This window comes from Pogona vitticeps, chromosome 3 (genome assembly GCF_051106095.1).
Source record: "Pogona vitticeps strain Pit_001003342236 chromosome 3, PviZW2.1, whole genome shotgun sequence".
NCBI classification, from domain to species: Eukaryota; Metazoa; Chordata; class Lepidosauria; order Squamata; family Agamidae; genus Pogona; species Pogona vitticeps.
The window spans coordinates 67,827,501-67,853,689 of NC_135785.1; the positions used below are offsets into that span (position 1 = coordinate 67,827,501).

A 26,189-nucleotide genomic window follows, 5' to 3' on the forward strand; every position below is an offset into this window, starting at 1 on the left:
GAAATTAACTAGAAATGTTACTAATGATATCAAAATGTAACTTTGGAACTACTTGTCAAGTTACTTTTGAAAGGTACCTTAGCTCATTACTCCAAAAGTAACCAGGTCATGTAACTCATTTCCTTGTAACAACTTATTTGGAAGCTAAGCCAAAACCTTTTCATTTTCATTCTCATGAAAGTGTCAGGCACCTTGTTACTGCATTCTTTTATTCATAAGTGAAAATGTTGGTTTTTGTTATATAGTAAACATAAGAGCTGCAAACAGCTAGAGTAGTAATAATGATGCAAAGGGGAAGTTCTGCATTCTGAACTCCTAGCCGGCTGCCCATACGTATAAGTGCATCAAAATATGAAATTTTTAATGCATAGCGTGCAAAAATATTTAAGGGGGGGGTGCAGAAAAAGCAGCACTGAAAATGTACTCTGTATGTTAAAAATGAGATTTGAACAGCAGTTTACTAACAGTCATTGCAAAATAATTAGCCAGCCCTCCAGCTGAGTTTGGAAGCAAGTTTACTGTACTATAACACTGCCTTGCAAAAGAATTTATTTCATGATGAGAGTTTGGTATGGAAGTAAACAAAGCAGAGAACTGAAAGTATATTCAGATAATTAGTTTGTAATATGTAAAATGTTAACAAGAGCAGTAGGTGGCACTTACAGATCCAGTAACTTGCTCTACCTTATTTTACCAGTAATTTATACTGCCTTTATTTTACACTCAGTGTAACTCATAGGAAGAGCAAATGTTAGTCAAAATAATAACACTTGACACAATGGCAGCTTGTCAGATTCTGATTTACAGGAGTTTATTTTATTATCCCAGCAAAAAAAGAAGAAGAAATTTCCATTATACTGTACTTTTTTTCACTGTGAATCAAGTAATCAATGTAACTTACAGGCATTGGAGAAGGGAAATGTAAACATCTGAAATAAATATAGGAGTCAAGAGACACATACAAGAAAAACAACACAACACACTGTGCCCCCCCCCACACACACACTGGATACCAACAGCACTGATACCAAAGAGCATCAGGCATCATGTAGCAACAGCAAAGGTGGGAACACACAAGGACCACATGGATTTTCATGAATAGATTCAAATTCTGTATATGTGGAGAAGGAAAACTCCGATTTCAAACCTCCACTGCCTTGTGGCTATATCCACTCATGGAAAAGGCTTCAGGAGTTAGCCTAGAGGCAAAATCCGGAGCTGGAGTCCCAAAGGCAGTTTGTGTCATTCTGCCAACTCCTGCGACGTTGCTGGAACCAGTTGTATTGGCTCCTGCCTTTCCATTGGACCATTTCAGCAATGTGGAGTGGGGGGAATCTGCTGCTTGGGTAACAGCCTATCCTCCATATTACTTTACCCGGGCTTCATGCTCTGGAGAGGACACTCCTCAATTCAGAGCATGTTATCATAGTCTCTCAAGACTGAAGGATGTCTGTGGATGTATATGTGGACCATTCTCTGTCCCAGATTCCCAGCATTCAGTGAGGCTGTTTTCTAGAACTGTCCACAAAGACAGAATGTTGTGTAGTCTTAGGAATAAATATGGGATGGGTTATAACAAAACAAAAACAAAGAAGGATAAAAACTTGGGGCATCTTAGTACATTTTAATATTTAAAGTACTATGGAGTTGGCATTGTTTGCAGGAGGAAAGACAGAAATGTATTGAGCTGATTCTTACTGTGAATCTTAGATTTCTTGAAAAAGGTTTCAGATGATGACAAGAAAATCATAGCCTTCTTTTAGAAAGATTAATTCTACTTTTACTTGTCTTGGGAGCATGATATAGATCTTCGAATTACTTACCAAGATACATGGCTTACTAAGTTAAATGAGCACCCAAAGAAATCTGCATAAGAAATTTATATACTTATATTTGCTAGAAGTCAAAAATTGGGAAAGTTACTTTCTTGAACCACTGCTCCCAGAACTCCATAGTCATGCTGGTTAGGGGATTCAGGATGTTTTAATCATCCCCAAGTAACTTTTCTGGACATTCTTGGGCATCCAATTTTGTACAAATTGTTGGCCCTGGCATTGAAAGACAGTAGCATATTTTAGGTATGGAGATGTAGAAAGGATTTATATTGAGAACAAGTGAAAATAAAATAAAAGAACACACTTTAAGAAGAGGAGGACACTCTTGCAACATTGGATTGACACTGAGTTTGAAGGGCATATATTCCTTATATAAAGAATCATCTTTTGAAATTTTCAGGAGGATAGTGTGTTACAGCAAAAATACAGTCTTTTGTCACTGGCAAGTTTTATTTCTTGAAAACTTTCCTGGGCAGTATCCCACTTCCATCAGATGTCCAGAACATTGCATCATTCATTATACACATGTTTGTATGGGAAGATGTAGCCAATGGGGTTACAGGCATGGAAATGCAAAATGTACAAACATGAATCATTACCTTAAATGTAGTCATTAACCAAAAGTATACATGCATTGTGATAAAACATCAAATGGGAAAAATAAAGAGTATTTTCTAATAGTAGTAAAATATTTAATCTGTATCACTGAATTATATTTTGTTTTTCTTGAGGTTTTGACAGTTTGATCTTACTTCCCCCCCAAAAAAAAAAATTCTGTAGATCAGATAGCAATTTGACATGGGGGAATTCCTGAGCATTATCAAGGGAGCTGTCGGGCTTTCTTTGTCATCAGTAGAAACAGTGACAGTGATTTAATGAGAGTTTCACAAGGAGCTTCTGTATGCGACAAAATATTATTTATTTATGTGCACCAGGAATATATGCTGAAGCTTTGTATGACTGTATTTCCTCATTTATGCCCATGAACTCAAGGTACCATAGATATAGGGTTCTCATTGCCTCCCATCCAAGAATAGACCAGACCTCAGCTTCTTTAGCTTCAGGAGAGTTGTTGCATCACATGACTTCGAGTCTAGTCATAGCATTACCTTGCCACCAAACTCATAATACTAAGAGTTGTTGGAGTAGATGATGATTACCTTGCCAACAAAATAATGATTTTAAAAGTTATAGGAATAGATGATGGTCACAACATGTCCTGTTTCATCCAGGACATGTTGTGATGACCTCAGATTATAAAGTCAGTGAGGTTTCTTTAACAGCATTTATTGGTTCCTCATTATTTTTCACTAAAAATGATGGACCTTAAAACAGGACCTGCAATGCTGTAATAAAACAAGAGTTCACATATCAAAGAGATGTACTTCTTGCGATTCTAAAAATGAGTAATGTTGGCAGTAAATTAAAAGCTTTTGTTGTTCCCTGATGAACTGCACTGCTTTAACCGATAAATCACATCTATGAGTCATTTATGAACCTCAGTGCAGAATCTTGGTACGACACAGACACAGTGTGAAGTATTTTCTCCTCCCTTCTTCTCTTTGATCAAAAAATATATCTCACAGTGACATGAGCAGTCCTATGCTTGCTGACAATTTCTGGGAATAACCGTCTAAAGTAACTTTTCCAAATTTTGACAAGACCCACACCTGTAGTTCACGCCTTAAAATCTGTTGATTATACAAGAATGGAGTTTAAAGCAAAATAACTTGAGCTGAGCCTTTGAATGCTGTCTGTTCTTTTTCTTTGGGGCTCTGTGATTGGGAATGTTGCTTTTTGTTGCAGTATAAATATCAGCAGAAAATTAAGAGCTAAATGGGGAAAATTATTTATCTTTATCAAGATTATATCATAATGGAGTTGGTTATTCAATGCACAACTGAGTCAGCTGAGCACAGGGAAGTATTGGTGCATGCCATGTCCCACCTGTCTTAACAAGTTACAAAAGATATAAATGATTTCTTTTAACAATCTCTTCAATTTCTGCCACATGGTAGCCACTGATTCCAAAACACTAAGATGAGGCTTAGGCCAATTGGCTAAAAAAAGTGTATTTGTTCCTTCAGAGCTCTATTATGCCTGGCAAACAGTGGAAACACGAGAACATGTGGAAGCCATTTCTCAGAAGCACATGATAATGTAAATACTTGAAGAAATGCTGGATTGTACTCCTGTTGTTTTGTCAGTCTTAAAAAGTTCAGTTTTGCCAAGAATGCTGGAGCCACAAATGCAATATTGGGTTCATCACAATCCAAGTGCTTATGTAAAGGTGCTTCTTTCTCTGAAAACTCCATAGATATTTTCTGTAATTTTTCCACTTTCTTTAGGCATCAAAAATATTTACAGAAGGAGGGAGAACATTCCCTAATTCAGTCTCTTAGTAATGGTGGAGGGTTGACAAACCAGGAATGACAGACGGGCCAAGCTGGGGTTAATGATGGTCTGGGTGTTCAGAGCAGGACTGTGTTTTACCTGTTCCTTGCTTAACATAGGATATCAATGCCAGTCTTTCTTCTGGATGATAAAAAGTCAGGTCACAGGAAAAGAGAGCAATAAGAGAAGATAATACTTTCTCCATGCCAGTTCAAAGAGCTGTAATGTTTTCCTGGCCACTTCCTTGCCCTACTAGTGGTGAGGGTGGAGTGCAGGCAAGGTGCAACAGATGTTATTGAACACGGCCTCCTGTTCCACTAAGTGCATGCCCAGCGCATTTAGCTCCCTTAGACAAAAGACAAGGTTGTACTTTCTCACCAGTTCATGTATGGAAACTGGCTAGACTAATTGCCTTGATATTGGATTTCTTTGCTGGCCTTCCGCAAGCAGATGAAGACCTTTCTCTTCAGGGAGGCTTTCCCTTAGTAGCCATTCACAGAGGAGTGACATAATGCAAGAGAAAATCCCAGAGTCTGACTCCTTTTTTCATCACTTCACCACTTCACACCCAAACACAAAGCAATTGTTAAGCTTGTTTTTTCGACAAGTGTGAATAGTAGTGAGCAGAAGAGGGTATCCTGTAGAACATCTTCACTGCTGCCATTGGTGTTGTCAACATTTAAGCTGCCCTTTGCTATGTTAAACTTGGTATCCTTTTTCCTGTTGGCAAGGTGGGTATGATATTATGCATACACACTTTTTAATCTCTCAGTAAAGTAACATTGCCCCGTCTGCTCTGCAGAATGCAGAATGCAAGCTATGTTCTAATTTCCAATGTTTTGCTTGAGTTAGGCAAGGTGAGGAAGAAAAGCTGTATCAGACTAAAAGCTCTATAGAAGTACTCTGTGTGCGTGTTTTGCAAAAGATGTCCCTTTGCCCTTTGAAATTTGAAAGAAAAGGGAGAGGTTAGAATTAGCAAAGAATGTCACTGGAAACCCAAGGTCAAAATCATCTATACTATGTGAAAGAAATACAGTGTGTCTTCACAGTTGCAGCTCTCGCAGAAAAGCATAGTCCTGAGCACAATTATTCAGCAGTAAATCCCTGTACATCCACTGGATCCCTCTGTTTCCATCAGAATTGGTGACTTTCCCTCCTTCCCTCAATCTCCCTAAAAACCATCTTCAGAGGACTGGGAACTCTCTGGGGCAGGTTTTGGAACCACAGAAGAGGGCTGCAATAGGATCAAGACAGAGTGTGTTTGTGCATGTGACGTAGTTCTACTGGCATTGGGTATAGAGGAGTACTAGATCTTGCTGCTTACTCCTAGCTTTGTGTGTGTAGGATGCCTAAACAGTCATTGTGCAAAGCTTCAAATACTCTGTGTAAGCTATTATTTTAGTCTACATTGGTCAAACAGAGGCGCCTTAGGAGTGTGTATTCACATAGCAAGCCTTCAATAAAGTGGCAGATTACTCTCTATTTGATGTACAGCTTAAATTCATTAAGAACCATCAAGGAATCAGCTATTTTATGGAAAGACCCAGAGGATATAGTGTGCCTGCCTGCCAAATCCAGCAGCTTGTCATGTAACAAAATGACTTACATGTTGCACTTCTACATTCTAAAGCTAAGTAACTTGTCATAACTTTAAGTTATCACCCATTAAGACTGTAATGTTTAAATGAGTTTAAGTAGAAAGAGCATCCTGTTTCATTAATATCACAGGCCAGTATGCAGCATGCATTTTAAGTGTCCTTAAACACATTGGTTTATTTCCTGACTTAGACTGGGGCTCTTATTTATCTTGCATATATATACAGACAGCACTGGGTGCTGACTGACATTTTCTAAAGCACATGGTGCTTTTAGTTATTTTAATTTTTAAAAATTGAACACATGTAACAGCTTTGAAAAAAGGGAAACCTCCAGCGCTTGCCATTTAATAACCTTTGGCACACAGAATCTCAGAGAAGACTGAAAAGAATGAGTAATGTTGATGTGTTAAATGTACACTGAACTTTCTTTGGGCCTATAAAATATTTGAAAGATTACTTGTGCTCACTGGACTATCTAGAGTGGTTCATCTCACCTGATCTAATATTCAGAGAGATGCAATAGCTGTGTGTGGATAATGTCATTATGCCATTCAGTCACTAGGAGGCACTGTGTGTGTGACTAGAGTTAGGAGTTCCTTGTTGCTGTCCTATTCTTGTTTAACTGGCTGGGTGGTGTTTCTTCTAAGCCTTCCATGAAACTAGGTAAATGAGCTTCCTATAAGGAATATTGGTTATTTCTGTTTAAATTAAATTAAATTAAAAATAAATGGTCTAGCAGAATGATCTACATTATTCTGTAGCAGGATCAAGGCCATCCATATGTTTCTTTTTATGCATTAGACAAAAAATGCTAGCATTTTACTGAAACTTGAACCACACTGATAAACAAATGCTAAATATGGCTCAGATAGAGGAGAAGTGAAATATTAGATCACGAGTAGTTTTGAAAAAATGAAGCTTTGACTATATTTCTCATGAACTTGAAGTGGAAAAGGGCATGGAAGCATTCTCTTTTATTCTGGATTTTCTTGTTCTTTAAAAACATACAACTGAAATTCCTCTATGGTAAAAAAAGGGTTTATCTCTTAATAATTTCATTGAGCTTCCAGATAAAAAGACGCTCAAATGGACATCAGAGGGGGTTGTTCTTTGGTCAGCTAGAAAACAGTTTACTCTGTTCCACACGTACCCCAGTGGAGAGAGGTGAAAGGGAGAGGTTCCACATAGAGTAGAAAGAGAAATTATATTTGAACCAGTAAATATTGATCATGTAAATAACTGCAGACACAGACACACACACACACACACACAGACACACACACACACAAACATACACACACACACAGAGCAAGAGAGAGAGAGAGAGAACATGATTTGAACTATAGATGGACAGATCGGTCTCTTTCCAGTTGGATATAGTTTCTTATGTGTTCATTCATAAATGTACCATGTTTCATTTCCTTATTTATGTATAGCTTTTAAATTTATAATACTCAAGTATACATAGGGCATGCTGAACATATCTTCTTGCATCAGTGCAACCATATTTCTTAATATATCTGATCTTGTACACACATTTTTAAATGTATCTGGATCCTTTTTTTTCAGCTGAGAAATGTATTGCATAATTCAGAGAAGTGTAATATCTAAAAGATCATTACATTCCAATCCTCTCATTAGTCTTAGCAGTGCAGAATAGATCTCTTTCCATTAAAATGTGCAAAGATGAAGACTCTTTGAGCATCATTAGCCATTATCCAGCAAGGCCATTAAAACAACCACCTATGTTAGGTAAAACCCTGGTGATAGTCCTTTTCACTAAGTGCAAAAGAGATTTCACAATACTCTGCCCCTCAGTCCTTCGCATAGCAGTTATGAGTACTCATTATTGCCAAAATAGAGCTATTGGGGGGAAAAACAGGTGTCACCATGCTGACACACTGGTGGAGGGATGCTTCATTTGGAGGAGGACAGAAAAACATTTACTATAAGTCATATGTAAAGCAGACACTTAAGAGGGCAAACCTTCCATCTCCAAGATCCCAAAGAGGAAAACTGGTGTGTAGTATGTCATCTGAGAGGGAAAATGATAGACTGACAAAAGGTTAGAAATGGGAATCACCCTTGTTTGCAGGTCATGCTTATAACAATATGAATTCAGTTACATATACAGTGACTGAAAGGTATCAATCGTGTAATACCTTCAGAGACATTTTGTACGACATTCAAAGATAGTTACATATTCTAAAAGCAGGACCCATATTTTTAAAACAAAATCAGTAAGATAGGTTTTCTCAAGCCTGCTCTTTAATGAGTTGTATTTCCATTGCACATAAACCTTCAGAGCAATTTGTCTACATCTGTGTGGAAAATAAAGCATGTTTCTATTTTAAAGATTTTATCATTGTTTAAGTAAGCTGTTTCCCAATCTGGGGGGTCATGAAACAGGCCCTTTGGGGGAGAAAGCCTCTACTCTCTGAGAAGGGATGACTATACCCACTAAAAATGCCTTTTAATGCAAATGTGTCTGGGGAGGGGTGTGTGTTGCATGTTACTTGGCTCTTATAAAACCACTGGCAACTCAAAAAAGGTTGGAACCACTAATCTAAATGGACCAGTATCCTATTGAGCTTCTGCTGAGCAGGAAGTCTGACCAGCATAACAGCATAGAATTGTTCCACTTGTCCCAACATTGTATTGCATAAGTTGAGGGCTGGTTTTGTACCAGCCCTCAACTTATGCATTAGAGATGCATGGAGATCGTACCTTGTACCGTAAAAATGCTTGTACAAAAGCCTCAGTGTAATCTCACATTACTGTGCTGGGAGGACTTTCAACTCAATGAAAACTCAGCAGGACACTAGCCATGAAGTTAAATTCTAGTTGTACTATTGTGTAATTGGGAATATTTGGTTGTCTAAAGGAACTTGTTTACCATGGGAATGCTTTCTCCATCACAAAATGAATGTGCTGGTGATTCTCTCTCTTCTTTCCTAGTCTCCAGTATATGTAGCAGAAATCAACCAAGGGATGGTCCAGCAGACAGAAGAAAAACTCGATAACAGCCCTTGCAAAGAACTGTTCTCACCTTGTGTAAAGTAAGTATAGTGGGGCATCCAAAGGTCTGTATAGCTGTTTTTCACCATTGGCTTCTCTGCCTTTAAAATGCCGATGAAAGATTCAGCATTTGTTTGATTTTTTTAAAACAGGGTGACAGCACACAGCCTATAAGCCATATGAACTCCTTCGAAACCTTTGTCTGTTCCCTGGAGTTCTCCTAGTGCTGCTAGAAAGCAACAGTGCAAGAACGTTGAAGCCATATTTTTTATCTTAACAAAACATGTGGAGAATACATGCCTTGTTTAGTAGATGTACTGTGCTCCTAGAAGCTTTCACACAATTCCTCTTTTAAAACAACATTGTTGTAAGCCCAGAATGTAGTTTTCAGCCATCCAGAAGACAATTATTGTCCCACTTTCACCACCAAATTTAGGCTGCTGGAGGGGATCTGGTCCCTTGTGGGTACTGTGAGAGGGGGGGAATTGGCCCTGGAACTGCTCAGAGTTATCCATCCTCTGATTTAAAATAACACTGATAATTCAAGGGCTTTTCCAGACTAGAGTTTTTGTTTGTTTTGAAGCTACCGGTGATTTCTGAAGTTCTTTATCTGTCTGGTCCTACCTCTTTGATCATCTGCTTCTACTTCTGAAAGTTAAGGGGTGTCCTTGTCAAAGAGCTGACAAAATTAAAGGGACAACATTAAAGAGAAAAATGTGTTAAAGACTAACAAATCTGTTAAAGACTAACAGATTAATTTCAATTTGATATTTTATGGACTAGGATTTATATCTTTAGATGAATGCCCTCATGCTACTCACATTGAAACAAAACTGTTAGTTTTTGAAGATACCACAACATTTCTCCTTTATGTATCCCCCCCCCAAACACACACTTCCATTTTTACCAGTTATTTTGTCAATATGTTGTGATAAACTAACATGCTACCTCTTCAGAAACTTGTCAAACAGGGTTTTCTTATCAGGCCTAGTTTTAAAAGGTGGGTGAACTGGGTGGTCATGCTTGACGTCAGCATGAAAGGAGCACCTAAATAAAGTCTAGACTTGTTTGTTGCTCCTACTGTCTGCATTTAATTTCTCTAAACTCCCCTGAGAAAGTTCTACAGATTGTTTGAGTATCAGGTTTAAAAGTAGACTGCTATCAATTTGCTTTCTAGTAAAGTTCCTTGCAGCATTCAATTTGATATAATTTCTAAATGAAAACCAGCACGGCAGGCATTTGCTTCGAGATAGCATTGCAAAATTTACAAACCAACTGTTAATCTCAGTTTCAGTGGAACATTGAATCAGTGGGATTTACATGAGCATTGATTTAATCCTCTTTTGTAGTTGAGCCTGCAGAAGGCAAATGATATAACTTACAGCAGCTTGTCACTGCTTATTAACGAATCCCCACTTGGGTATTTAAGCATACACCAACCCACCAGACTCACACACACCTGGAAATTGAAGTGGAGATTTGTTAATCAGCAATGAGAACCTGTTGTGAGTTAAGCCATCGGCTTTCTGCAGGTAAAACTATGCAATAGAACTTGGGGCAACAAGGTTGGTTCATTCAGTTGGTTCATTTTAGTTGGGGCTAAAAAATTAATTTAGACCTGAACTCACAAGTGATATAAAAGCTGCTGAAAGCATAACTTGAGAACACGTCAAAACTGATGAGGGTAATGCCAAAAGTGTACCTTTTCCAGAACATTATCCTGGGAAGAGTCCTGTGTCTCACACAAACCGTACAGTAACATATATGTGAGGCAAACCCTGCATAGCGCTACACAAAGGGTCTGTTCCCCACTATATTTTCAGTTGGCCCTCTCCCATGGGAGAAGACTGAATTACCTCTATCTTTTAGATCATCCCCAAGACCGATGGGCATTCACCCTTGCTAGGTGCAATATTGTACCTTCGAACTTAGCACAGGGCAGATATACGGGTTTACCCACAGAACTGAGAGTCTGCCCTTGTGGTCAGGGAGTGCTTGAATCTTTGCAGCATATGTTGTTCTACTGTATCTTGTATAAGGGTATCCGCCTGTCTTATCTGAGCACTTTCCTTTCCTTCCATTCTGATGACCGAGAAAAATTCGATACCTCCTAGGTGGCACTATTAAGGAACTTACCCTGACAACAGCCAGATACATCCACTCCGTCATGCACAGACCATGCATTGTGCTGTCACTGAATACCAAGCCCTAACGATGTTATTTGGCTGTTCGCTGCCACATGTTACCTGCTGAATGTTTTATTTGCATTTTAACGTGTTTTCATTTTAGTTTTGTTTATCAGTTTTGTTTTTCTTTCTTTCTTTTGCTGAGAGACCATTTTATTTATTTAAATTATTTTACCGTCTTTCTCCTTAAAAAGGACCCAAGGCGGTTTATGTCGTTAAAAGAAAATATTTCAAGCTGAAAACAATGATTATGCAAATACTAAAAAGGATCAAACAAATACCACCCCAATAAATGGCTAACAAAAGCAATACTAAAAACACATTCAAAGCCATAAAGCATAACAATCTATTTAAAATCCTATCCCAGCCTCCAGTCACTGAGGGAAAGGTTGCCTGCTTGTGGAAGGACAGTAAAGATGGGGCCAGTCTGGCCTCCTGTGGGAGGGAGTCCCAAAGTCTAGGAGCAGCAACAGAGAAGGCCCTCTCCTGTGTCCCTATCAAACTCACCTGTGAAGGTGGTGGGACAGAGAGAAATGCATTCCTTGATGATCTGAACACCCAAGCAGGCTCATAATGGGAGATGCGGTCCTTGAAATAGCTTGGAAATGTATCATCAGCCAGTGGAGCTGCTGTAACAGGGGAGGTTACCTAGAAAAATAGCAAATGTCGTATCAGAAAAGTTGGGATAAAATTTATTTTATATACTACGTAAGCCAACTGCAGCCAAATTTTAAAAAGTATTACCTGATGGTTGGAGGAAGATGTTGTCCTCAGATCAAAGTCCTACTTAGGTGGTATTGAATGGCTTTGCTTGGCTGTATATAATGACCTAATTAGCAATTCAGGATGTCTTCCATATCTTGAAGTTGAATCATGCCAACTGGACTTCTTTCTTACTGGGCTGAAATGTTTCACTACTCATCCAAGTAGCTTCTTCAGTCATTGTTCTTCTGATGTATACCAGCCGCAAAGCTTAGAATTCATTGTGAATATTTTCTTCGTCAAAATGAGAAACTAAAAATCATGTAGAATTATGAAATATAACTCTTACTTGTTAGCCTAGCTTAATTTACATAACTGAAATAAACCATTTTCACATAGCATGCAGTTAGTTTTGTATTTTCAGGAGAGTATGAAGCTATGGCGCCTGGTTTATTTTCTTGAGAAATCAGTCAGTTCTAAGGCTGGTTGTTGTGGGTTTTCGGGCTCTTTGGCCGTGTTCTGAAGGTTGTTCTTCCTCTGCTGTCCTCTGAAGATGCTGGCCACAGAGACTGGTGAAACATTAGGAAGAACAAACTTCAGAACACGGCCAAAGAGCCCGAAAAACCCACAACAACCATTAGATCCCGGCCGTGAAAGCCTTCACGAATACAGTTGTAAGGTTGTTAATAAAGAACTTCCTGGTAGAGTAGAAATTATAAATGCTTGCAGATTAAACGTGATTACATTGTTATAAAATGTCAAATCCAGATCTTTGCTGACCTCAGATATTAACAATGATAATATTAATGTTTGATCCTGACCATAACATATGACATGAACAGGTAGATAGAAATGTATTTACACATGAAGCAGTGGAAATTAAATTAAGCTTGCTTACTTCAAAACATTTATTTGCAATGAAGCTCCGGATTGTAAAATGTTTGTCTTTTCCTTTTCATCTGAGACAGATCTGTTCATGGGTACTTAAGTGGAGAGCCTTTCCAAGAATATCTAGAGAGCATGTATTTTGATAGATTTCTCCAGTGGAAGTGGCTGGAAAGGTAAGTTTTGCAAGTGGGTTATAGATGCATTTATATTGTGATGGGAAAGGTGGTCAAATAAAAATTCTTTTCATCTTTTCTTCACTTGGAAATGAATCACAGTTCACCTTTTGGAACTTAAAAATATAAAGAAAAATCCTACTGAGTTGGAGCAAAAAGCTATATAGTCCAGCATTCTGTTTTCCACCTCCCCCCTCTGGCCAACCCCTTACCTGTTGGAAGCCTGCAAGTTGGATTTGAGTCCAGTGCCCACCTCTTGCTTGTTTTCCCCGTTAACTGAAATTGAGACGCATACAAGGAGGTAACACGTAGTTTTCATCACTAGTAGCTGTCGATCTTATCCTTCATGTCTAATTCCCTTTCAAAACTATCAAGGTGGGAGATCACTGCTATAATATCTGATAGCAAATTTAATTGTTTGACTTAACCAAGAGTTGTGAAGCATTCCACGACAGTCGGGAAAGGGGGTTAAGTTTAAACTTCCATTTATTCAGTTGGAAGGCTGCTGGTTCAAACTGATGGCCATGGAGACAGTGGAGCTGTAATTAGAAAATAATAATTTGTAAGTTCTGTCCTTTCCCTTTTGTTATGAAGAGTATTTTGTAACCAAATTTTCACCAAAGCTTTCTGGGATTTGAAAGATGATGGGTGAACTGTGCCCATCTGTTTTTCTATATGGCAAGCTAAAGCCTCTAGTGTGCTACGTTCTAAATTTATTTATTTATTTATTTATTTATTTATTTATTTATTTATTTATTTATTTATTTATTTATTTATTTATTTATTTATTGGACGTATATACTGCCCCATAGCGCTACAAGCACTCTCCGGGCGGTTTACAATTTAATTATACAGGCTACACATTGCCACCACACACACCCCCCAGCAAGCTGGGTACTCATTTTACCGACCTCGGAAGGTGTGCCTACTTGTATTTTTGGATTACAGCCCTGGAATTTTCTAGCCAGTTAAATTCTGAGAACTATAGTCTGAACATGCAAATACTCATAGGCACACATCTTAAATTTGCTGTTTTAGAATTGGATTTTTTAAAAAAAAAACTTACAAGGGTTTATGAACAATTTCTCATTTGTTACAATATAGCTAGTTTCATTTTGGGGTTTCATCTCTTCCATTCTTTGGTGTATACTTATGATATGTAAGAGTAATAAGAATACATCTACAGGAATATATAAATATTATATATATAATGTTATATATATATTCCTATGTGGTCATGATAACATACTGCTACACTGATGCCTTTGACAGCTACAGCTCGTCCCCAATATATTAGCATACTGCCCCCTGGTGATTAGATTGATTGTGGCAGGAGAACAACAGTGTTCCTGCTTCTTTTTGACTGTTGCCTGTGGCTGCTACTTACTGACTGTTCTCTGGAGGAGAAACAGGGTTGTTGATACTGTAAGATGGTAGAGGGGAGAAATAGTTGGCAGGAAACAAAAATATGAAAAATATCCCCTGGTCCCTTGGATGGAATGCAAAAATCGATTTATAAACAGGAGTTAGATCACCCTGGTTTTAGACTTTACTCTTTTTTTAAAAAAAAAACTCTTGTAAAAGAATATAAAGCAGCCTAAAGCAATCACCTGCATATTCAGTACTCTGGGAACAAGTAATTTGTGGCAGTCTCAATGTTGATGAGCTACTAGTCCCATCATTGCGTAGTCCTGGCCAGGGTGAGAGAGGTGGGAAGTGGACACCAGCAACATCAAGAAGTCCAGAATGATCTGAAATGAAGTCACACAGGAGGCTGTTCCACTTGCTGTCTCTGCCCACATTCAAGACACCCTTTAAAATGACGTCAGAAAGTGACAGTATGCGGTTGCTTCCCGATCCATACTACTTGTATTTGCAGAAGAGGTTACATTAGCAGAATAGCTCAAGTTGCCCCTTTCTGCTGCATGAGTAGAACCAAGCTATCTTTATAAATGTCCTCTTCTTATTTATGAGCTGGCCAACATCAGAAAAGGGTTAATCGTTTACCTGAAATGGAAAAGGCAAGTTTTCTGGGCTGTAGTTATGTATTTGGTTTTTTTGTTGGAGTTTTACTTCTGTTTTCCGCTAGACATTAGGTAAATTACCATGTATTCCTCAAACATTATCCCGGTTTATTTTTTTTTTTACATTTGCAACTCTCACCTCGAGAATATAGGAGGGGAGATATTTGGGTATTTGATACGTGTTGGTGCTGCGCAGTATATTACACTGATTGGTTTTTTTTCCAGAATATAATCCAGCCCTGCAACCCTCGGGGGGGGGGGGTGTGTCCACGCGCCAATGCCAGCATAAGAAGCTCCTTTATAGATATACCTAGAAAACCCCAGTTGCCTTCTTAGTGCAGCTCAAAGATTTAGAATAATAATAGATATTGCAAGACAAAAATGGGATGTTCAAGCAGTATTGTGATGCTAGAGTCAATTTACAAGAGATAATTTGAATGTGAGAATAGGTGCTTCATCCTTCCTCATATTTAACTTCCAAGCCTTCACCTAGCATGGCCAATAATAAGAAATATTTGGAGTTCAACCTATTTGGAATATCAAAGCTTCCACATCCCTAATTTAGAGGAACAAGAGGGCAAGACTTTTAAATTGGCAGTAGCCTTTGATTAATGTAGAACTACATAGAATTTATCTGCTCTGGTAATGCTATCATAGCATATTGTTATGGTGTTGATTTTTTTTTTTTTACTAATTGATAGAAGCCGATGCTTTGGAGATGACTTCTGTTCAATCAAATTTATATCTACCTTAAACTTTTTAAGTATTAATATCTCTTTTTATATTTTCAGACAACCAGTAACAAAAAATACATTTAGGCAATACAGGGTATTAGGAAAAGGTGGCTTTGGGGAGGTAAGTAATTCTGAAAATTGCTGTTTTAAATGGGTTGCTTTTTGGAACATCTGACTCATGTGTAGCAAAGAAAATTGACTGGTTGAGCATGGAAATGTTAATGACTACCTGATTGTTTTATAATATGAGAAATCTAAAACTTGCCTTGCATGTGTGTGTCTGTGCATGAGAGAGAGAGAGACAGAGAGAGATATATATCTTACCACATGCAGCAGGTAAAGCATATTGATTGAGATGAGTCAATTCAAGTATCACAGGCTTTCCAGTGGCCAAAATCCTGTGGCATTTGTACACTGGCATAATGCAGTTGGTATAAATTTTTGTGGCAAATTGCCAGAAGTTAAGAATAAGTATAAGCTAGTGCTGTTGTGCACTGTCACGTGACTGAGTACACAACAGCAAATACCTGCACTGACTTCCTGTCCTATGGCATTTTGCCACTAAGGTCTATGCCAATGGCATTACGCCAGCAGTCCAACTAACAGAGTTTTAGCCAATATGTTTCATATGTTTATTTGCCCTTTTGAAAACTGGCTCAAGGATGTGTCCCACAGCTTATTTCAACTTCTTCTGCCCTTGAGTGGCTCAACCGTCTGGAAAGGGAGTTTTCCTTTTCCGAGTGATTTATTCTCGTGCTGTTAGTTAATCGGTTTTTTTTTCCTGAATTGAATTATCTTACAGACCACACCCTCTGCATGATGATCTAATGAGTGATTGCCCTCTTTAGATAATCATGGGCATTATTTCACTTATTTCAATATGTGGTCATTACAGATGGCAGTATTCACATATGGATACAAACATCCACACACAGCTGGACTTAACGACCTGGGGCCAGACCATCCACCCATGTGTCTGCTGGCGGCCTTGCTCTTCCTTCCAATCACTCTCAGAGTGCCGCTCCGCTAGCTACTCCTGGCAATGGGAGGGAGGACGAGTCTCCCTGCAAGGGTGCTTAGTTGCTAGTCAAGCAAGAAAAGGACGGCACTCTGGGAGTGATTGGAAGGAAGAGTGAGGCTGTCACCGGACACGTGAGTGGACGGTCCAGCTACAGGAGCCAGACCCTCGTTAAGTCTAGTTGGTGGGAATATTTGTATTCATATACAAATACCTCATCTCTAGTGGCCATCCTTTCCTGTGACATTGGTGGGTCCTCCTGCTCATTTAGACAGCTGGGACCTTTGATGTTGTCCCAGCATCTGAACCTGAGTTCACACCTATTTCTGGAGCACCTAACTCAGTTTAAATTGCAGCAGGAAGTTCAATAGTTTGCTCCTCTCTGCATTTTTCTTTATAATTTACTCATCCTTCGATATCAAAGATTATCCACTGTGCTCTTAGCAGACACTTCTATTGAATCTGATGAAATTTTCTAAAAAAACAAATAAAGGGATTGGAATATGTCCTTTTCTGACTGAAGTGTGTGTGTGTGTGTGTGTGTTTAACTTTCTCTCCTGTACCCTCTCCTTCCTTAACTTTTTTGTTTCTTTTTTTATCTTTCAGGTATGTGCTTGCCAAGTACGAGCAACCGGGAAAATGTATGCATGCAAAAGATTAGAGAAAAAAAGAATAAAGAAGAGGAAAGGTGAATCCATGGCCCTAAATGAAAAGCAGATTCTAGAGAAAGTCAATAGTCCATTTGTAGTAAGTATTGCCAAATTTGCAGTGGGCATCAGCTTTCCCTTAGGTGGCACTAAAGAGATTGCTCCCATGAAGTCTGTAGGGCTTCCAGAGCACATCTTAATTCAAGTCAATGTTTTGATGTAGACTGTGGGGTTTTTTTTAATTGTTGCTACCAAAGATTTTTCAAAACATCATACCTTGGCAATTGATAGACTCAAATAAAACTGAGTGGTTCAAAAGCAAGCGTTCATGGTAAGTTATTACCTATAGAAGATTCTCAGTAATCGCATGTATGTTTAATTGCTTGCAACAGCCATCCTAAACCTGGCAAGTTCTGTCATCCTCAACTAGCATGGCCAATGGCTGTGTTGGCAAGATGGCGGTCTTTGTAATCAAATACGTTGATGGGATACCAGCTTAGAGAAGGCTAGCCTTCAAGTACTTCCAGTACAGATTTTGGAAATGTCATATTTACATATTTTTGAAAGTTTCCATAAAAGTGTGACTACATGGTTCTACACATGAGCTAACAAAATACATAACAAAAGAACCTGAGGGTTTTTTAAATAGTTGGCAGGTTGACCAACTTCATTTTCTTCTAAACCATTAGAGGTTTTACATGATTCCTACTGTTAACAGTGAATGGTATATAATGTGTCTTAAGAATGTTCTTGTACTTCAACTGTCTTTCTAGGTCAATTTAGCATATGCCTATGAAACAAAGGATGCACTCTGTTTAGTACTGACCATAATGAATGGGGGTGACTTGAAGTTCCACATCTATAACATGGGAAATCCAGGCTTTGAGGAAGAAAGAGCTTTGTTTTATGCTGCCGAGATTCTTTGTGGGTTGGAAGATCTCCATAGAGAGAACACTGTATACAGGTAAATAGCATTCAAGTGACTTCAGAAATCTCTGTGTGTATGTACTGTTCCTCCCCCCCCCAAAAAAAATTATGGTCCTGTGTGGTGATACCCAGATGATTCTGAGGTTCAGGCCCATCAGACCTATCTGAAATTATCTTGGGTTACAGGACTAAGACTTATGCCTAAGATTTGGGGATCCTGCTGCCAGTCACAATAGACAGTGCTATTTGGATAGGCAGGTGTGCCGGGAGGTTATCTGGCAGGTTCATACTTTTATAAACTTCCTACCATAGAATTATAAGGATACCCAATGTCAGGGCCATAGCTCAGTGGCAAAGCCCATGTTTTGTAAGCAGAAGGTTGAAAGTTCAGTCTCTGCCATCTCAAGGTAGGAGAATCCAAGGTAGGAAGTGTAGAATACATGCTTGGATATAACTTTATGTCAAAAAACTCCCAGAGCACTTTTTGAAAATTAGTGTGTCAAGAGAGAGAACCTTTTCCCTTGCATGCTATTTTTCTGCATTCAGAGATATTTTTACACTTTGTGGGGGTTGGGAGGGGAAGGGGGTTGGGTGTCACATAATTCCTCACATACAGTCTGCAGTGGTACAGGCCCAAGAAGTCTGGGTTCAGTGATTCTTCTGTTGTGTATATCGGCACTAAGTCTGTTCAGGTAAGCACATTAATTTCCTATATACTGGTTGTTGGACCCACTGAACCAGCCCTCATGGCTTCCCTTTTCAACAGATACCAGAGCATGGTGTTATATGAAGTTTATCTTTAAATACCCTCCTCCCCTTTGAGAATAATATTACTGGCATCCATCATTTAATACATCTTGTAAAAAAATGATAGAGCACCATCTGCGGACCTTGGTTTATGATGAAATAATGTGTTTTTTAAAAAAGACCACAATTTAAATCATTCATATGCCTATCCCTACTGATATTTATAGTGTTAACTTCGTCATAACCAACGTAAAAGCACCTTAGGTTTTTCCTTCCCTTCATGTTTATGACCTTATTTACAATGCTGTTTAGAACAGACTAGCATAGAAAAATGTGCAGCGCTGGGAGGAGAGGCCATGACGCTCATTCCAGGAAAAATGATAACTCCCCTTTAACTTCCATCCTTCATATAATTGTGCACAGGCCAAAGAAATGATTGGTTCTCCCTGCACCAGCTTCCTAATGGATACAGCAGAGTTTGCATGGAAGAACAGGCTTTGTGACTAAGCTTGCTAATGTTATGTAGGTTGACTTTCATTTGAGGAAAATTCCATCTGATATGAGACTCCATTTTGGTGATGGCGTTTAGAAAGAGGGCCATAGTGTAGGTTCCCCATCTTTCTACCACTTTTTTTTTTTGCCCCTTTCCCTTTTTCTTCTTCTTTTCCTCAAAAGCCCTGTCTCTATTTTCATTAGGGAGCCATATTCTAGTGAAGAGATGACGTTGCCACCCATATTCAAAGAACCGTCTTTCTGCTATAGCTATAGCTACAGTTCTATTACCATTTCCAAAGTAGGCATCAATATATTTGGAAAGGTAAAATACTTAACACAGCAGCCTTGCAAAAAAATGAAAGCTGAATCTTCCCAATGCCTGGAGAAGATACTGTTTGAGAAGCACAGCATAGAAAAGTTCTTTTGGAGGGCTTGGTTTTATGGGGAGGAATCACCGAACTCACAGGCCTGGTGACTGTGCAGGCTGGGGTTTCTGGGAGTTGTTGTCCAAAAAGACCCGAAACACTTTCCCATACACATTACCAAGTAATGATAAATAGTTTATGGCTTCTTGAGTTGTGCAGTTCAGTTCCTGCAAAAAGTTCCCTAGTAGCATATTAATTTAATAATTGCAACTGTAATTATCTTTGATAAAATGCTCTGTGTGAGAGAGAGGCAGAGAAAGAAAGCTTCTCCATACTTCTGAAAAATTCTCTTTAAGCTTTGTTTTTTCATAATTTTGCCCGCTCCATGTGATTCCTTGTGGCTGAAGATTTAGCTACAATTCCTGGTACACCCTTGTTACCTGATCTTCCTCCACCACCAGCCCACTGTGCTTTGAAACATATGTGCAAGTAATAGGTATACACATCTGAAGAAGAATGTGACTGGAAGGGTCTAGTAGTGGCTACAATAATTATAGCTTGGGAGCATGCTGATGCTGTTGCTTTGCAATAAAGCTGTTTAAATCACATCTGCTGTGAATTCATTGTATTTATTCATTCATTCATTCAAATACAGTAAATCTGTATTTGAAAGCCTTTATTGAAAGCCAGGAAAGAGCCCGAAGGCTCTTCTTGTGACTTTGCTTTTCTCGTGGGACAACTGACCATGCAAGCCATCATTAATTCTCTAGGGTAGGGTTGCTAATAATAACTGTGCTAATAATAATTTTTGAAAATGGTTTAAGGCAAAAACAAGCAAGGGGATAATGTTGATTTATTTTGAAATGCAGAATAAATACGGAAGCCACAAGATTATTGTGTACGTAATATATTGTCACAGGCTTCCAGCATGCCATCCATCCCAGCACATGGCTGATATTGGCTGAAATCCTGTTTATAGTGTAAGCCCATTTGGAACTTTCTTGGGGGAGGGCATATGCATCCCCACCCCCACTCCAAGAATTGGAGCAGCAGCGGTTTGTTTACCAGGGAGGAACAGATGGAAAATTACATTTGGGCTTGTTATGAACCATTTCAGCCATTGTTAGCTATGTTGAGGAGCACATAATTATGTTTTCAGCACAAGTTGTAGTTCTCATAATCTGTGATTCTGATCCAATTTTCTTTTTTTAAAAAAAAAAAGTTGAGTCACAGTTTTCTTTGCTTTAGTTTTATCTTCATGTTCTGTCTTCATGTACAAATGAGCAGAAAACGAACAACCCTGTACAAGGTTAAAACAAAGTCAGCTACCACTATTTCCAGTATTATTTTGTGAAGAAGACAGGAGTTCATAGTGGATCTTGTTCACAACGGATCTGGTGCCTCTAATGTGAACAATACATGGTCCATGTGATCCCCCACCAGTGATCCCCAGGTTGCATCTTTTTTTTCTCTTTGCAGCCAACAGCTGCAAAAGGCAAACAGACAAACAGTAGAGGAGCAAACGGTTAAAATTTCGTCCAACACTATATGGGCCCAGTTTAAATCTACCTCCCAGTCAGATGATCTAATCATAGATCTCAAAAAAAACCCCACATTTGTCTTATCCTTTCAGATGAGAAATAACATATGCATTTTTCTGATGGAGTAGAATTCAGAGGGTTCATTTTGTAAGATAAGGAATTTGTCATTGTTTGGGGGGTTGAGTCTTAATAAAAGCCCATCTTTTCTTTCTCTATGAAGCCCACAAGGGCTTACATCTCTGTCTCACATATGTGACTTTTGAACTTCCATGAACATATAGAATCTTTCCTTTATTTTGTTTCTTTTTCCCTTTGCAATAATTAAAATATTAAATATGAGTCAGGCCTTGACCCCAGACATTTTGTTGGTCAAGATGAAAGGCAGCGTGATGCTCTTTTTACCCCCATTCCACTGGGGACAGTAATTGAATCATACTTCAAAACTGGCAAGTGGATTGTATTCTCTTCTTACTAAAGTAGTTCAGACGATATAGAACAGGCTCTGTGAACACAAAGCTCTGTCCTTCAACGGGGGGCAAGTGCCTGTGGTGGAGGAGGTCAGGAGGAACAGCCTGATTCTTCACCAAAACCCGTCCTTCACCATCTGCTACCTGAACTTATTCCTTCCTTTTGCCTAGCAAGAAGGCCTATGTCAATTGTCTGTTTACAGTGGGGTTTTTTTAAGGCATCTAGGTTCTTCAATAAAATGTTTAAAATCAGAACGAACATGTCAGTGGAGAGTGACCTTTTCGTATCACTCCAGCGTGCCTCTTTTTGTTAACACAGAGTGTAAGCAATAAGCAGTATTTAAAATAAAGTCATCCATTTTCTTCTGCATCCTGCTGCCCTTCACATATTTTCTCAGAACTATTTGTTTGAAAAGTAGGCCTGTTACCATTGGTTTATCTTGTGAAGTTTATCTTGTGAGGTCAATAGGGATTTAAACCAACAAAAGGAAGGGAACAAGAATGTTCTTAGTACATGTGCCTTGACTTATAATAATAAATAACATGCATGATATATTTTGAGCAAACAGAAATGTTCCCTTCTGATTAGCAGGGGGAAAGGCATTAAGCTCCCTATCAAGAAATTAAAACAACTTGATTTTTTAAAAAGAGAAATAATTTAAATTATTGAGTGAGAACCCCTGTATAAATTAGTGACAGATGACAAAATTATAATGTTGCCTATTCCCTGAAAGAAGACTTCAATATTTCACATGCGGAAGTGTGTGAATAGTCCGGTTCTTCACCATTTCTCAATATAAAAAGATGTGCAAGTGTCACACCAGCCAAAGCATTCGCTACTGTATTAACTTGATTTAGTTTAAATAGCAGATGATTGTTACGTGGACAAAGTCACCTTAGATAGACTTTTCTGCTTCAAATATGTATTGAAATCATCTTTGACTAAAAACAGCAAGTTATAAAACAATACAACTGCTTTTTCAAATAAAAGTCCAGTGGCTCTTTGCTGAGCCCAAACTATGGATATTTTAGCAGGTGACATATTCTCTTATGGGTTTTCATGGGCTGCTTATTTATTTGTTTGCTTGATTTACAGCCTCCCTGCCTCTCAGAACTGGGGCTCAAGGTGACTTATGACAATATTAAATAGAAAGATACAGATGGAAACACGAAACTTGTAGTATTAAAATTCAGGGAGTCAGTGTGCTTAACAGTGTGTACAGTGTCAGACGAGGACTCAGAAGACCTGATTTCTAATTACTGCTTGCCCACGGAAACCCAATCAGCTTTGGCAATAGTAAACCACTCCTTAAATATCTCTCACACTTCAAAATTAGGTTGCCATCAGTCGGAAGTGACCTGACAGTACTTAAAAGTGCTCTCTCAAGATCTGTGGGGCCCGGCTAAGCAGAGTAGGTTGTGGTGCAAAAGGTTAAGGGAGAAAAGAAGGCTACAGAAGATATTCAAATAAAAGAATCTTTAACTCCATGAACAGAAGTCTCCACATTGTTTCTTCTGATCTCCCACCTTCCCCTCCCAGCCTGTCTGACCGGGTCCACTCTTCTAGCAGGAGACCTCATCCTCAACAGAGCATAGAAGAAGGGAGATGCTGACGAGGATGCAGGAAGAGCAGAAGAACAGGAGTATCAGCTTCTACCCCCTTCATTGTACAGATATCTGAATCCAGCTCTGTGGATTGATATATTGTTGATCTATTATAAGCTCCCCTTCATGGATTGTTGCCATGTCATGGCAAAGGGGCTTGAGTAATTGAGAGAAGTTGTGGGCTATGCGGTGCAAGATCACCCAAGATGGATAGGTCATAGTGGAGAGTTCTGACTAAACACAATCAACCTGGAGCAGAAACTAGCAAGCCACTCCAGTATCTTTGCCAAGAAAACCCCATGAACAGAAACAAAAGGCTAAAAGATATGACACTGGAAGATGGGCCTCTCAGGTTGGAAGACGTCCAACATGCTGCTGAGGAAGAGCGGAGAACAAGTACAAGTAGCTCCAGAGCTAATGAAATGGTTGGGCCAAAGCTGAAAGGATGCTCAGCTGTGGACGAACCTGGAAGTTTAAGGAAAGTCCAATGCTGCAAAGAAGAATACTGCATAGGAACCTGGAATGTAACATTTATGATCCTTGGGAAGCTGGATGAGGACAGGGCACGAATAAACATTGACATCATGGATGTCAGTGAACTAAAATGGACGGGAATGGGCAAATTCAATTAAGATGACTATTATAAGTACTATTGTGGGCAAGAATCCTGTAGAAGAAATGGAGAAGCCCTCGTAGTCAACAAAAGAGTGGGGGGAAACTGTACTGGGATAAAATCTCAAAAATGATAGAATGACTTCAATACGAATCCAAGGCAGGCCTTTCAACATGACAGTAATCCAAGTTTATGCACCAACCACCTGAAGAGACTGAAATTGACCAATTCTATGACTACCTACAAAGCCTTCTAGAACTAACATCAAAGAAATATGTTCTTGTTATTCTAGGGGACTAGAATGCTAAAGTAGGGAGTCATGAGATAAAAGGAACAACAGGAAAGTTTGGCCTTGGAGTTCAGAACAAAGCAGGGCAAAGGCTAATAGAGTTTTGTCAAGAGAACAGGCTGGTCATCACAAACACTCTTTTCCAAAAACACAAGATTGATTATGTTGTCTGCAGCCAAAGATGGAGAAGCTCAACACATTCAGCAAAAACAAGGCCTGGAGCTGATTGTGGCTCTGATCATCAGCTTCTCATAGCAAAATTCAAGCTTAAACTGAAGAAAATAGGAAAAACCACTGACCTAGTCAGGTACAATCTAAACCAAGTCCATTAAGAAAACATAGTGGAAGTGAAGAACAGATTTAAAGAACTAGACTTGGTGGATAGAATGCCTGAAGAACTATCGCTGGAGGCTCGTAACATTTTACAGGAGGCAGCAACAAAAACCATTGCTAACATGTGCTGGATTATGGAGAAAGCCAGAGAGTTCCAGAAAAATATCTACTTCTGCTTCATTGACTATGCAAAAGCCTTTGACTGTGTGGACCACAACAAACTATGGCAAGTCCTTAAAGAAATGGGAGTGCCTGACCACCTTATCTGTCTCCTGATAAACCTATACGTGGGACAGAAAGCAACAGTTAGAACTGGATATGGAACAACTGATTGGTTCAAAATTGGGAAAGGAGTATGACAAGGCTGTATAATGTCTCCCTGCTTATTTAACTTATATGCAGAATACATCATGTGAAAGGCTGGACTAGATTAAGCCCAAACTGGAATTAAGATTGCCGGAAGAAATATCAACAACCTCCGATATGCAGATGATACCACTCTGATGGCAGAAAGTGAGGAGGAATTAAAGAACCTCTTAATGAGAGTGAAAGAGGAGAGTGCAAAAAATGGTCTGAAGCTCACCATCAAAAAAAACTAAGATCCTGGCAAATAGAAGGAGAATATATGGAGGCAGTGACAGAGTTTACTTTCTTGGCCTCCATGATCACTTCAGATGGAGACAGCAGCCACGAAATTAAAAGACGCCTGCTTCTGGGGAGGAAAGTGATGACAAACCTTGACAGCATCTTAAAAAGCAGAGACATCACCTTGCCAACAAAAGTCCAAACAGTCAAAGCTATGGTTTTTCCTGTCGTGATGTATGGAAGTGAGAGCTGGACCATAAGGAAGGCTGAATGCCGAAGAACTGATGCTTTTGAATTGTGGTGCTGGAGGAGACTCTTGAGAATCCCCTGGATTGCAATGAGAACAAACCTATCCTTTTTGAAGGAAATCAGCCCTGAGTGCTCACTGGAAGGACAGATCCTGAAGCTGAGGCTCCAATCCTTTGGCCATCTCATGAGAAGAGAAGACTCCGTGGAAAAGACCCTGATGCTGGGAAAGTGTGAGGGCAAAAGGAGAAGGGGACGACAGAGGACGAGATGATTGGACAGTGTCATTGAAGCAACCAACATGAATTTGACCCAACTCCGGGAAGACAGAAGGGCCTGGCATGCTCTGGTCCATGGAGTCATGAAGAGTTGGACACGACTAAACGACTAAACAACAACAATTATAAGCAGCTTCCACAACTCTGACAAACCCCCTGGGTTGTACAACCTAGCAACATTGAAAGGTTTAAGACTGGATGTAGTAGAGACTGATAGAGCTACTTTTTAACTTCATTAGCAAACATCAGGAAAAATTGACAAATTTAACAAAATTGATGTCAGGTAAAAAATTGCCTGCAAAGATTTTCAGCATTTAATAAGGGGGCTGCAGACCTGTTGGGGGTTTACACTGCTGTAATCTGAGCAGCAGTAAATTGTTGGTAATTAACAAGATGCCACTGGCATTGTTGGTTGTGTGACAGGCGCCAAATCAGGAATGCAAGCAGCAATTCGTTAATTAGTGACAATTTGCTGCCTCAG

General features: G+C 39.1%; 1 protein-coding gene across 1 annotated transcript in view; it reads left to right on the forward strand.

The window, feature by feature from the left end:
• Positions 1–26,189, forward strand: part of GRK5 (G protein-coupled receptor kinase 5) — a 198,570-nt gene that overhangs the window by 147,161 nt on the left and 25,220 nt on the right. The window contains exons 5-9 of the mRNA XM_020786450.3: positions 8,786–8,886; positions 12,702–12,794; positions 15,610–15,673; positions 17,177–17,317; positions 17,991–18,181. Coding sequence (XP_020642109.1) covers positions 8,786–8,886; positions 12,702–12,794; positions 15,610–15,673; positions 17,177–17,317; positions 17,991–18,181 — 590 coding nt within the window. The remainder of the gene's footprint in view (positions 1–8,785; positions 8,887–12,701; positions 12,795–15,609; positions 15,674–17,176; positions 17,318–17,990; positions 18,182–26,189) is intronic.